The 13,737-nt window shown below is 40.5% G+C and overlaps 1 protein-coding gene across 1 annotated transcript in view; it reads right to left on the reverse strand.

The window, feature by feature from the left end:
* LOC310782478 (protein NDRG1-like) overlaps positions 1-3,520 on the reverse strand; it is a gene marked incomplete at both ends in the record, with an annotated part of 8,619 nt that extends 5,099 nt beyond the window's left edge. The window contains 5 exons of the mRNA XM_083643150.1: positions 910-970; positions 1,260-1,322; positions 1,529-1,649; positions 2,207-2,312; positions 3,470-3,520. Of these exons, the coding sequence (XP_083499276.1) occupies positions 910-970; positions 1,260-1,322; positions 1,529-1,649; positions 2,207-2,312; positions 3,470-3,520 (402 nt within the window). The remainder of the gene's footprint in view (positions 1-909; positions 971-1,259; positions 1,323-1,528; positions 1,650-2,206; positions 2,313-3,469) is intronic.
* Between the last annotated feature and the right edge of the window lie 10,217 nt (positions 3,521-13,737).

Here is a 13,737-nt window from a genome sequence, read left to right on the forward strand (position 1 = left end):
CTCGGGCCACCACGAAAAAGGTCTGTGAGGTCCCATTTAGAAAAACTTCCTTTAGTCAGAAGACCTTATCCTTCATGGGAAGCACCCTCTGGAATAATCTACCTCCCTCTATTAGAGAATGCCCTAGTCTCGCCACCTTTAAAGGCCAGTTGAAACTATGGCTCAGATCAAACCAGCAATGTGATCATTTTTAACATATCGTCTGTCATGTTTCGTTGCATGCTCTGTGTGTTTTACTCACCTTAGGTTTTACTAACCTTTTGTACTATTAATTTTTTTGTACTATTAATTTTTTTCTTTTTCAAGATTACATCAACCTGCCATGGGACTACAGGTGGAAACTAGCCCTTGGGCTATAACCTGGCATGTTTACTGTACGGCTGTACTGTTCATTAATGTGCAATGTCCCATTCTTTAAATAAATGAATCTGAATGAATCTGAATTTGTATTATGTCATTGGCAGCATGTTTTGCTGGCACATCTCCAATACATGTTCACACTATACTATCACATGCTTTTGGAGTTACTGATCTTATTCTTGATCTTTTCCAGAGCTACAGAGTTTACTAGACACCATCTTGCTGCCGCCTCTCTAGAACCAAGTAAATCCTTTACAGTGCCATCCATAATATTCCTATAGTGAGATCAGCTACAATCATGCTTAGAAACGGACGTGGAGAGAGACTCAGTAGATGACATTACTCAATGGCCCAAGTTTGTTTATCTGTGGCTCTTACATATATTATTATTATTAATTATTATTATGTATGTGTATATATATATATACTGTATATGTATACAGTATGTATATATTCTTTAATCAAGAACTCTGTGCCACTGAATACAGTTACCGATCATCTCCTTGTGTAGACAGCCAAGAGAGATTTAGAGAATTGATGTGAACTCACAGCGAATCTAGCCAGGATGAAGGCTCCTGCTCCAACTCCCAGTCCAATCACACTACGGAACCTGCAAATCATTGGAATATTATTACACTCATGTAAAGGCTTGGTTATAGTTTAAAAAAAACACACACATCTTGAATTCAAATGGCCAGTATTGTAAATAAGAATTAGTTCTTAATTGACATGCCTGGTTAAATAAAGGTTAAATAAATAATAGTATGTTCAGTATGTTGTGTAAATTAAGATGGTAAATGTGTTGAAAATAGCACAGCCGACTCAGAAGTGTCACCAAGTGTTTGATGACAGTTGCAGTGTGCGTATAGTGTTGGTGCTCATCTTCAGGCCCGTCTTACCCAAAGTGCTTGAGGACAGCGGGCAGTGTTTCAGACAGCTGGTCCATGGAAGGGTAGGTATAGCTGAGGGGTCAAAGTTCAACAACACCATTACCAGAGATGGAGTCTGTTTTAACTGTCAAACTCTTATTAAAAATCATTATACATATTACATTTGCATAATTGTTACAGTAATATTTAAACTATGAGTGACTGCTATTAGATAATGAGATGAAACTTTGATTGTACTGGCTAAACAAGATTACAGATCAGACAGACAGTGTACTGACCCAGTAGGGAGGGTAGTGGCTCCCTCATGTTGCCCTGGTGCTTCAATGTGACAAACAGGCAAATGTCTAATGATTTCCTGCATGTCCTCGTGGTTGAACAGAGTCTCAAAACATGACTTGTCTATGGAAAGAGAGAGAGAAATAGATAGAAACAGATTAAGCCTTGTCTACAGAGAAAATCAATTTGATAAAAAGAAAGAAAGAAATGAAAATAATATATATCAGGTATAATTTGGGAAGCTGTAGAGCACTCATATTTTCACTGTGATGAACCAATTGGCGTGGGCCAAATCTTACACTCAAGTCTTAGTGCAAATCTTTGCAAGTTTCTAGCACACAAATTCTCCCCTTTTTTCTTAGAATGACCTGTGGGGCAGTACATCAAAGGATGTGTTTCAGCCACACAGTGGTAATTAAAACAAAGAAGGGAGATTTTGAGTGCTAGAAAGTAGCAAAGATGTGCCCTTGCACTAAGACTTACTCCAGATACACCTAGTAATTCAGTTTTTTTAGTTAGCTGATGTAAACATGATGATTCTGCAATGTCAAATAAGATACCTGGGTTATGTCAATATTAGCTGGGATATCGAGACATATATACCATAATCTGTTTACTTTACAGTGATTGGCAATCTGTACCTATATAAATTCTGTTTCCATTTAGGGGGCGGGACTTACGGTTTAGTCCCACATCATGATAGGTCAGGACAACTGGGCGGTTTGCCTTTGGTGTTCCTGTGATGGTGCAGTGGACTCTCCCATACTGGGTCTCTACATGTTCCTCCTGAAACAGACACATTCACAAGTCAGATAATAGACACACGCTAGTTGTTCGTACACAATAAGGACAGTAAATCTGGCTGAGCTGTTCTCAAGCACAAGTAGAGGCAGAAATGTGTATTTCTTCAGCCAATCAACAAGGCAGATTTTGTATTGCGTTTGTACCAACATGGCACATAGAGGACGGCTGGACTAGGAGGTTGTAGCCATTGTAGCCATGAGAGTATATTATTATTCTTGACTCCCTTCCCTTGGTCTAAAAATGTTGCCAATTGGAACACTGCCCTCCACAACTGATAGAAGGGTTTGCTACTGCTATTAGCCTTTTTCACTTCGCACCCAATTCACCCATTTTGTGTCTAAAATGCAGGAAGTAACACAGGTGCAAGCATAACATTAATGAGGGTTTACAACTTCCAATCCATTTGGTGATCCAGTGTCGGGGCCCTCGTTACTGTTTTGCTTGCACCTGTGTTACGTCCTGCATTTTAGACACAAAATGGGTGAATTGGGTGGGAAGCAAAAAAGGCTAATGCTGCATCACGCCTCTGGGAGTTCAATGGTAACTAAAACCATCAAAAGTGGACCAAGCGATAATCTCATGTTTAATCCTATGTAACGCATGTGTGACCCACATTTGATCTTTGGTTGGACATGTACTATGATGGAAAATCACCAAATTTTAGCTTGCATAGCACCAGCTTAAGTTCCACCATTCAATTTATTACTAAATTATCAATGCAAATGTAGATGAGAAATGCACTCAAGTTTCAAATGACGGAGCATCCATTCTAAATGATTTTAACAGGTTCCATAAGAAAACCTTTGCATGCCCAAAGCTTTTCAATATCCAAATATAACTAAGTAGTCCTTGTGCCAGCCAACATGGTTCATAAGGAGTTTATCTCATGTTTCTATTTGAATACTTGAGGAAATCTACTTCCTGAATTGATTGATTTGATAGTGAACTGAAGCCATGTTAACAACTTCCAACCATACAGAAACAATAACTGACTGCTCTCTGCTGCACAGCTGTGACATAGGGTCACTTCACTAAAGTGTTAAGGTTGAGGTTGGTTCCAAGGGTTTTAGATCTAGAGTCAGTATGAAGAGTTAGGCTGGCCTCCGGTTAAGTCCAGCTCTCTGTGGCAGGATACTCACAGTGATTTGGGGCTCAAAGACAGAGTCGTACTCATTATCCTCCAGAACCATGGCTGCTGGTGTACAGTAGACCACAACAGAAACACGGCAGATATACTGTACAATAGATGCACAGAAGATGACCTGTGTCTAGGGCAGATCTGATATCCTTGTATCCACTTTCGTCCTGATTCTCAACTGTCTTTAAATTTTGGAAGATCAATATTCTAAGCTTATCTTATTCCCAATTTGTATTGCTGGACAGCATCAGTCCGACAGGTAGCAAAGCATCAGAGAGCGAGCATGTGTATGTCCCACAGACTGTCTGGTTGAAACCTGGTTTATATATCCACCAACACTGATCTGTCACTAAGCCCTTTACCCATGGCTGGCTCCCACGCATCCAACTGGCCACTTCCTGTTTTAATCTGACCCAGGCTGCTGCTTGGCCTTCTATAGGGAATTAGCCAGTGAGCCTACACTGAAAATAACTGCTTTAGTCAGGTGCTGCACCTGTGGTGGAGATATCATGGATATTTTGAGTACAATTATCCTGCTGCACTGACTGACTGATCATTTTACTATTTCCAATACGTTTCATTATTATGACAATGCAACTTGTTTCTAGACATTTAACTAGTTTATTTAATGCCTAGAATACACTTTTCCACCCATCTTTTTGTTTGATGATTTATTCTCTGAACAAGCCACATTATTATAAAACAGCTTAAACTTCTTGAAACTGTAAAACTATCTCCTAAGGAGACATAAACAATATCCTGTAATAACCTTGATAGTGAAGTGAAGATAACCATAGGCGGAGTTTGACTTTTAGCTCTAGGGGGGCCACTTCTGCAGGAGACACACTTTTTTTTTTTTTTTTTTGCGTTAATTTGAAATTTTGCCCGTTTGAAGCCAGATTTAGATATCTAATTTTAAGGCTGGCATCATCATGGTCTCTCTCTAATTATTGTTTAATAAGTATAAGAATGGAAATATAAGAAATATTAGAATATGAGTAGAACATTACAGAACATTAATACTCATTATTGTATGTTTAGTAATGTAATGTATAGTAATGTAATGTATATTATATAGTGCTTCACTGTTCACTGTTGCTTTTGACCGTGCTCAAAGAGACTTTACAAATACAAGATAAAACAACTTTAATAAAGAGAGAAAATATTAAAATAGATGAGAGGGGGAGAGAGAGAAATATTATAGGTCAAAAGCAACAGTGAAAAGGGCTTTTTTGGAAAGATGACATAATGAGTATGAAAGACAATGGGCCCTATCTTCCGACAGGCGCTATCCCCTAATGCGCTTGCGCACCTGTTTGCGCGTGCCTTAAGGCAGGGAAGATAGCACTCCGCCTTGCGCCGTCCGCCAGGAGTTCTGCCGAGTTTTGCTCCCCTGCCCAGCAGGAAAAAAAGCATCCCCACCTCACGGGAGCATACTTGTAATGATTTATACAGAAATGTAACTGTTTAAAAGTGATATAATTGTCTGGTAGACGTGACCTCCCTGATTTCTAAGTTAAAACAGCCCGAAATATGTTGGGGATGCAATTCTCGGCTGGGATGCGGAAATGTTCACGGCACGTGTCGCAGACGCAAATTAGAGCCGTGCCAAAATCATCTGCGCCCCAAAATGCCTGCGCAAACGGGATTTGGGCGGTCTTAACTACCAGAATTATTCACAGGCGTGGCCAGGCAATGCTGGGCATTACGTCAATCAAAACCAATCAGATTCCCGTCTCGCAATGGCTGTTTGCGCGAGGCATGCAATATGCTGTAATTCTCTCCATGCGTAATAGAGTGTACTCACTCGTGCGAGGACAGAGGGAGCTTATTGACAGATCGTCTGTAGTGCCAACGACCCTTCGGGTTATGGAGGTAAATAGCCTATGTCCATTGTCCAACAAGTTTTCTCAATTCATTTCCCTCTTTGCGATGTGATAAAAATTTAATCTGCTAAATACCCAATTTTAGCAGCATAATTTGATGTCTAGGCTGTGCGTAATGACATCTCCAAAAGGAATTGTACTTTGCACTGCGCTGCGCTGCACGCAGAGATGGGCAGTATTTGAAATACTTGTATTTGAAATACGTATTTCAACTACTTTTTTGTATTTTGTAATTTGTATATGGCTGGGCAGAGAAAAATTAGATGTAATTTGTATCAAGATACATTCAGATCTTGTATTTTGTGTATTTCAAATACATAAAATACATTTTTCTTTTTATTCTCAAATTGACACATGTAAACATTGACACAGGTTTAAACTAAAGATGGAGAAATTAGTTGTACTAAAAACAACTAAGTGAACTAAACTGAAACCTGATATGAATAAACAGAGCAATTACTTGTACTAAAAAACAACTAACTGGACTGAACTGAAACCTGATTTGAATAGGAGAAATTAGTTGTACTAAAAACAACTAAGTGAACTAAACTGAACTGAAACCTGATATGAAAAGATGGAGAAATAAGGTGTATTGAAAAACAACTAACTGAACTGAAACCTGATGTGAAAAGATGGAGAAATTAGTTGTACTAAAAACAACTAAGTGAACTAAACTGAAACCTGATATGAATAGATGGAGAAATAAGTTGAAAAAACAACTAACTGAACTAAACTGAAACCTGATATGATTCAGAATAGATAGAGAAATAAGTTGTACTGAAAAACAACTAACTGAACTAAACTGAAAGCTGATATGATTCAGAATAGATTGAGAAAGAAGTTGTATTGAAAAACTAACTAACTGAACTAAACTGAAACCTGGGGCCCTATTCTCCCACAGGCCATCGGCGCTATTACGGGGCTTAACCGCAAAAAAACGTGCCTTGCGCCTGTTTCGGGAAAATAGCAATAGGCTTTAGGCTGCCAAATGCGCTTTAGGCCGAATGGGCGTGGCGGAGTCCCTGAATGCGCCAAAGTGGGCGTGTCGGCGCTAAATACCGGCGTACTCCTATCTTCCAGCCATCTTCCGACCTGGCCTACTTTTAGCGCTTTGCGCTTTTGAAAAGCAGGCCTAAAGCAGGATTCTGTGCACCGGGGACAGGAAAGTGAATGGAGAATACAATATATAGAAAAAAATACTTTAGAATACAATAGAATATAAGATTGCAACCCTTCTCAGGCTTTGGGTGAAGCTGTAATGCAGTTTCATAAATTTAGTTTAGGCTATCATAATAATCCCCATTTATGTGTAATATAGCTCTACGTTTTATTACCCCCCCCCCCCCCGAAATTAGCTAGGCTACTAATATTACTAATATTCCTAATTAATATGTATTATTATTTCATTCAGATAATTGACATTATAGGCATGTATATCGTTTAATGTGAGAGAAAGGGAGAGAGAAAGAAAGAGAGAAAGAGAGAAACTGGATAAACTGTTGTGTAGCGCTTCTTCAAACCCCACTCTTCCTTACAGCTATTCATTCCAGAATAGTCTGTTGTATTTATATTTTCTCTGTGCAAAGCATAGTAGTTAGAATTATTTCCAAATGTTTCCCCCGTCTGTGGCAGCGGAGCTGTCCGAGGTGCTGAACAAGACGTCGGCCTGTTTCCCGCTCTAGTAAGACCAGCACAACAGGGCAGCCTATAGGAGAGCAGTGGCAATCTGTAGCAATTTCCAATGACACCCTTCACCTGTTTAGAAGCCTATATACCACCTGTGGTCCTCCAAAACCCCCCACCATCTCCGGGGCGATACTTGCGGCGGCTATCTCCTCACTGGGGCTGAGCTGTGTGTCTGAGTCGTTTTGAGGGGGGCCCCCGCCGGTCCGGGCCAAGGCCCGGCGAGAGGCTGCCAGCTTTTCTTTAGCTCGGCGTCTGACAGTGTCATGCTTTTTTTTGCACTGCAGCCAAGTTCTGACAGTGCCAGACGCGAGCTGACGCTGACAGCTATTCTCCGCCAGGCCTCAGCCCTCCCGAGGGGGTAATTCCCCTCCCCAAATAATGTCTTTTGGTACATTTGAACCTGGATGGATAGATTAATAAACGACTTCAGTAAAGAGTTGTTTTGTAGCTATTCAAAATGAATGGTGGACAGATATATCACCTGATTCGCCAGCACCATCTTCTCCTCAGCTGTGAATTTGGTGGCTCTGTTCTGCTCTGCCATATTGATCACACTGGCCAGCTGCTGCCAATCTGGCTTTTAAAGTCACTCTGATTGATTACTGAAGATTTTATTGAGAATGAACATATTTGTCAGAGCCTGTGGGCAGGGGGTGGGGGGGACGCATATATAGGCCAAATAAAATACTATTACTCAATAATAAAATCCAGTAAATTAAATAGAATAAAGTTATCAGATCCAGTAAAAGTGATAGGTGTCATTCAGAGGATGTTGCATCGTGCAGTGGGGGAGGAGAGATAAAACGATATCATTCTGGCCAAACTTTCATCTAATCTCATGACATCCAGCCATAGGCAATATTTTTTTCTATCAGATGCATTTAGAACATTATTTTCACTTTGGTCTTGCTATAGTGTAGCGTATTTACATGCTTGCAGTATTTTAACTGCAGTTAGATTGGTTTGAGAAGCATAATAATATGGAATAATAGCCTATATATGGAGATAGACAGACCGGATGAAGGGAGGGGGGGGCGGCGGAGCCCTTGGCTTTGTCTGGTTTTACCGGATTTGTCCAGGAATTGGAGCTTAAAAGGCAAGCGTGTGTCTCTTCCCTGCAATTCTCCAATGAGCGGACAATGCATAATTTTACGCTTAAAAGGCGTGGTTATAATGGTTGAGGCTGAGTTTAGCGCCGATACCAAGATATCAAGTGCGCCTTTCCACGCCCACTGCTTTGCGCTGCGGCTGGCGCTCGGCCTAGAAACTGCGCCGCTGCAACGATAGAGCCCCTGATGTGAATAGCTGAAGAAATAAGTTGTACTGGAAAAAAAACAACTAACTGAACTATACTAAAACCTGATATGAATAGATTGAGAAATAAGTTGTACTGAAAAAAAACCTAACTGAACTAAACTGAAACCTGATTTGAATAGGAGAAATTAGTTGTACTGAAAAACAACTAACTGTCATAAACCTGATTTGAATAGATGGAGAAATTAGTTATACTGAAAAACTATAACTGAACACCAAAGTACCCTAATGAAAATCCAAAATGTATTTCTGTTGCTACAAGGATGTCTGAGCTTCACTGTGCATAATGATGGCTGTGCAGATTTTGACACTAGAATGGTGTTACCACTGCTGATAGTTGAAAGTTGTATTCAGTGAGTGATTGTTCTTTAGTAATTATGTTCTAGATAGCCAGGTTGTTTTGGATTTTGTTTATGAAGCAGAAGGAGGGGAAGTCATTTTAAGGATGTAAGGATTTGAACAAGAGTCCAATTTCATGGAAGGCCTTTTTTGTTTGAGATGCAGTTTCTCATCGTTCCTCTCACCGATTCACAATTTCACAACCTTAGACAGGATGTGCATCAGGGCATTCAATTCCTGAAATGTAACCTTTTCTAGTTGTATAAATATGTTTGCACGTTAAATAAATACTGTGACGACAAGTTACTGACATGGTGGTGAATGTGAAGTTGTTTAAAGGGGACCTACTATGCCTTTTACCTATTTCAGTTATTTATATATTGTGTTATGATGTCAGATATATATGGCTAAACATAGTCAAAGTTCCAAAACTTGAGGTTAACATGCAGAAATGCTGCCTTTAAGTCAAAAGCCCTCACAGAAGGTGATTAACAGCTGAGCTGAAGGAGAAATTAGTTCTACTGAAAAACAACTAAAACTAAAATGGAAGAACTGCAGTGTGTTAGGGAGTACACATACTGTGACAGAGGACTAAAGAGAGGATTTACTGTCTAAGGAAACCAGAAAATTTCACTTTTGAATAGCTGAAATCAGAGAATTAGGACATTTTCCTTAAAGAAATGTCTCTAAATGATTAATAGATCATCAAAATAGGCAATTAATTTAATATTTGGCAATTCATCTATGAATTGACTAATCGTTGCAGCTCTTTATAAGTTTTTATAAAATGTATTTTCATGTATTTTCAAAATACAAAATACGTATTTGTATCTCAAATACATTTTCAGACAGGTATTTTGTATTTGTATTGTGATACATTTTTTGAGCAAGTATTTGTAATTTGTATCAAAATACTTTATGATGTATTTTCGCCCATCTCTGGCTGCACGGAGATTACGGGTGCGCTCCGAGAGCGCAAGGTATTTGCGCGTAAGAGGTACTTTTCAAAGCTCTTAGCGCAAAGTAATTGCACGCTGCTGACGATAGGGTAATGCCATCTATCCCACATTTTAGCGCTGAAACGCCTGCTTTGGCTTGTGGCAGCCAATGCCCAGTACAATTATCACAGGCATGCACTTGTGTCCGCCCCTAATTTGCATTGCGCAAACGCTAAATTAGCGCTTTTGGGAAGATAGAGCCCAATGAGTTTTGGCCTGTCAGATGTGACTGGGGAGGGCATTCCAGAGGGAGGGGGCGCAGGGCTGTATTTACTGAACGGGCATACCGGGCCCAGGCCCAGGGGCCCGAGAGCTCAGGGGGCCCATGAGCTAGAGTCTCTTCGCAGGCCGCCTGTGGCAGCCTGCGAAGAGACTCTAACTGATGGGGCCCCTGAGCTCACTTCGCAGCTGAGACTCTAGCTTATGGGCCCCTGAGCTCACTTCGCAGCTGAGACTCTAGCTTATGGGCCCCCTGAGCTCACTTCGCAGCTGAGACTCTAGCTTATGGGCCCCCTGAGCTCACTTCGCAGCTGAGACTCTAGCTTATGGGCCCCTGAGCTCACTTCGCAGCTGAGACTCTAGCTTATGGGCCCCCTGAGCTCACTTCGCAGCTGAGACTCTAGCTTATGGGCCCCTGAGCTCACTTCGCAGGCGGCCTGCGAAGAGACTCTAGCTCAGGGGTGCCCAAATTCTTTCCCATGAAGGGCCAAAACTCAATCTGGGTGGAGGGCCGAGGGCCAAAGATAAACGTTGTGGAATTACATTAAAATGTATTGTGTTTTATAGAAAATTAACATTCTAAATCTAAAATAACATTTCAATATAATAATCTACTTTTTATCTGTTTGGTAATTGTAATAATTTGCAATTGGTTATATATATTTAAAAAAAAAACATCTGCATTTGTGGGGAGCTTAAACATTTAATCAGTAAACACCCAGTTAAAAACAGTTGTATTTTCCACCTTTGTAATCAAGAGAGAAATTTGACTTAATTCACAACTTGAAAAATCCTCAAGGTACTTTGAAAATCAGCTTTATTGTCCATCTTTTGTAAACAATTTGCCATGACAATTTGCAGGGATGCAATCTCAGGAGTGAACACAGTATATCCGCAGCCACATTCAGACACTGTTTCACAAAGTCACCACATGAAAAAGCGTGTCCACCCTTTGCAATTTTTTTTTTTTTTTTGCGCTGTGAGGGGGGGGCCCGTGAGGGGGGCAGGCCCAGGGGCCCGTGAAGTCATAATCCGTCTATGAGGGGGCGGCTGCAGCAAGGCCCTGTCAGAGGCCCCCCTGTCACAGCTTTAGCAAAGAGATACCTGTGATTCTTGTCAAAGTGGATATAAATTGTATGATCATATTCAGCCAGACAGTGAGATGGAGATTTACAATGGTGAGCTAAAAAAAGAAAAGAAAAAGAATACGACTGGGGGGCCAGGCCATCCCACGTAAAGCTTTTTTTTTTGCTGTAGGGAGTCTAGGAAATCATGACATCTTCAGCCAAGCTGTCTAATCTAATCCCACTGTGCCATCTGCTCCTCACAGCACAAGCTGCTACCTCACCTTGACCCGCTCCTTGTCAAATACCTCTACAGTATAGCTTACCTTAACTCTTATCCTGTCATCTCAAACTTGCTGAGTAAAGGTTATACATTTCTTACCTTACCTTACCTCTGCAAAGACGAGGTCCTAGCTATGTTATTAAGTTTATGAAAAGGTAATATACTTTACAGTAACATTACTTTTTAAAGTATACTTGAGTACAAAAGGATACTAACTTTTGGTGTTCTTATAAACATACTTTTTGTTACTCTGACAGAATTGGTCAACCTTTTAGTTGAGAAAAGTATTTTTTTTTAAGTATAATTGTATATATTGATTGAACTACATACTACTACAGACCAGTAGTATACTTGATGTGGAAGAAGTAGACCATTTACATTCACACTATATCTGTATACTTTTAGTACTTGAATTTGATTCACACAAATACTCAAAGTGTACTAAAATACAGTTCTGAGTAAAGCACAGGTAGGCCTACACATTACTACTGTACCAGCAAGGTGGGGAGAACATGGGAACTCGGAATGGCCGACAATCTTCTGTTAGTTAACCAGTGAGCCAAAACAACTGTACTTGAAAAAGACCACATACCATTTAAAGCTACGGGAGAGGATTAGGGCCACATGTGAAAGAGATGATTTGAGTTCTGAGTTGTCAGAATTCGGTCAGAATTCTGAGTAAAAAGCTCAGAGTTCTGAGTTTAATGTCAGAATTCTGAGATTAAGTTTGAAGTTTGAAGTGCGCGGTTGTATGAGGTACTTGCATACAGTCAGTGTACTACATGCAGTGGAATGCAGCTGGCACGGTCTCAGTTTGGAGAAATGGAGAGACCGGCCGCATCAGGCAAGTAGAGCTGTCTGCTGAGTGTGAAGGGGGCCATGAGCAAAAACATTAAAAAAACATAAAATGCTTCCATACTGCTCACCTGGCATGGTCAAAGTCTCCACAAGCCCTGATATGCCAAGTTGACATGAAAAGACATGATTTACACCTTGTTTTTAGCTGAAATCTTCAATGTAGCCAGGTGCAGCAGCAGGCGTGGGGGCTACAGCAAACTATATATCTTTTCAAGTCAACTTGGCATCTCAGGGCTTGTGGAGACTTGAATTATGCCAGGTGAGCAGTATGGACGCATTTCATGTATTTTTGCTGTTGTTTCTTTCTATGTTTTTGCTCATGGCCCCCTTTACACTCAGCCAACCTGATGCAGCCAGTCTCCATTTCTCCAAACTGGGACCGTCCGTGCCAGCTGCATTCTACTGCATGTAGTACACTGACTGTATGCAAGTACCTCATACTGTAGGACCCCACTTCAAACAACCCGAACTATCACTTTATAGTCAGAATTCAGAGATTACAGTCACAATTCTGACTTTAATCCAGAAGAGAAAAAACTCAGAATTCTGAGATTAAAATCAGAATTGATGTCATCAAGTCAAGTCAAGTCAAGTCAAGTTTATTTATATAGCCCTAATTCACAAGCATGTCTCAGAGGGCTTCACAGAAAGTATGTCTAGCTAATTCTAGCTGACACAACAGTAACAAGAATATACAGAATAAAGATAACATTTGAACAATTGATAATATAGAAAATATAGGAATGAGGGGAGAGCAGAGGAGAGCGCAGGAGAAGGGAGAATAGCAGGGGGAATGTGAGAGAGTGATGGGGTGGGGAGGGAATGGGAGATGTTGGAGGGTATAGGAGGTGGGGAAGGAGCAAGAGGAGAGAGCAGGAGAGGGGAAGGGAGGGGAGGTGTGGGGGAGAAGAGAGCAGCATCACTGATGTCACTCAAAAAATAGCGATGTCATCAGACAGTGAGTGACATTGAACCCCCGCTCACTTCCTGTTGCAGTGTTTGCTATGGACATAAAAGAAAAAAAAACATTCAAGTGCAGGACTGACCATTCCGTGAAAACCGTCTATACAGCTGAGCAGCGAAAACAAAAGTAACAATGTCGAGTGAATATTTCTGCAGTTTGCCGAATGCTGAGAAAAAGGAAGTGCTGTGGGGTTGCGCTCTGGTGAAAACCGTCTATAATAGGGTGGCATTCCGTGTCTGCGGGCCCTGGATTTTTGTGGGGTCAATGTGGGGTCACAAGACAAAAAAGGTTTGGAATCCCTGCTTTAGAAGTACTTAATTGGCAATTTGCTACTGTAGTATCATATACTTTATACTATACTAGTATCATTTAAAGTAAGTATACTATGCTCACTACCTTTTTTGCAATAGTATTCACCAAGTCTAAAAGTACAAGTATAACTTTAATTATACTATTCTCAAGTATACGTTTTGCAAGTACAACAAAAGTAAAATAAAAGTATGCTTCTCTCCTTTTTAGTTTAAAATAAGTACTGTAAAGGTGCACTGAAGTAGGCTAGACCTCTTTTTTTCTAAGGTGGGTTTCACACCTACATTGTTCAAAAACTAGCTCACCCGAAACATCTTTACAATAAATGGTGTGGTGCCATTAAAATGGT

This window comes from Poromitra crassiceps (genome assembly GCF_964638095.1).
Source record: "Poromitra crassiceps genome assembly, chromosome: 1".
NCBI lineage: Eukaryota > Metazoa > Chordata > Actinopteri > Beryciformes > Melamphaidae > Poromitra > Poromitra crassiceps.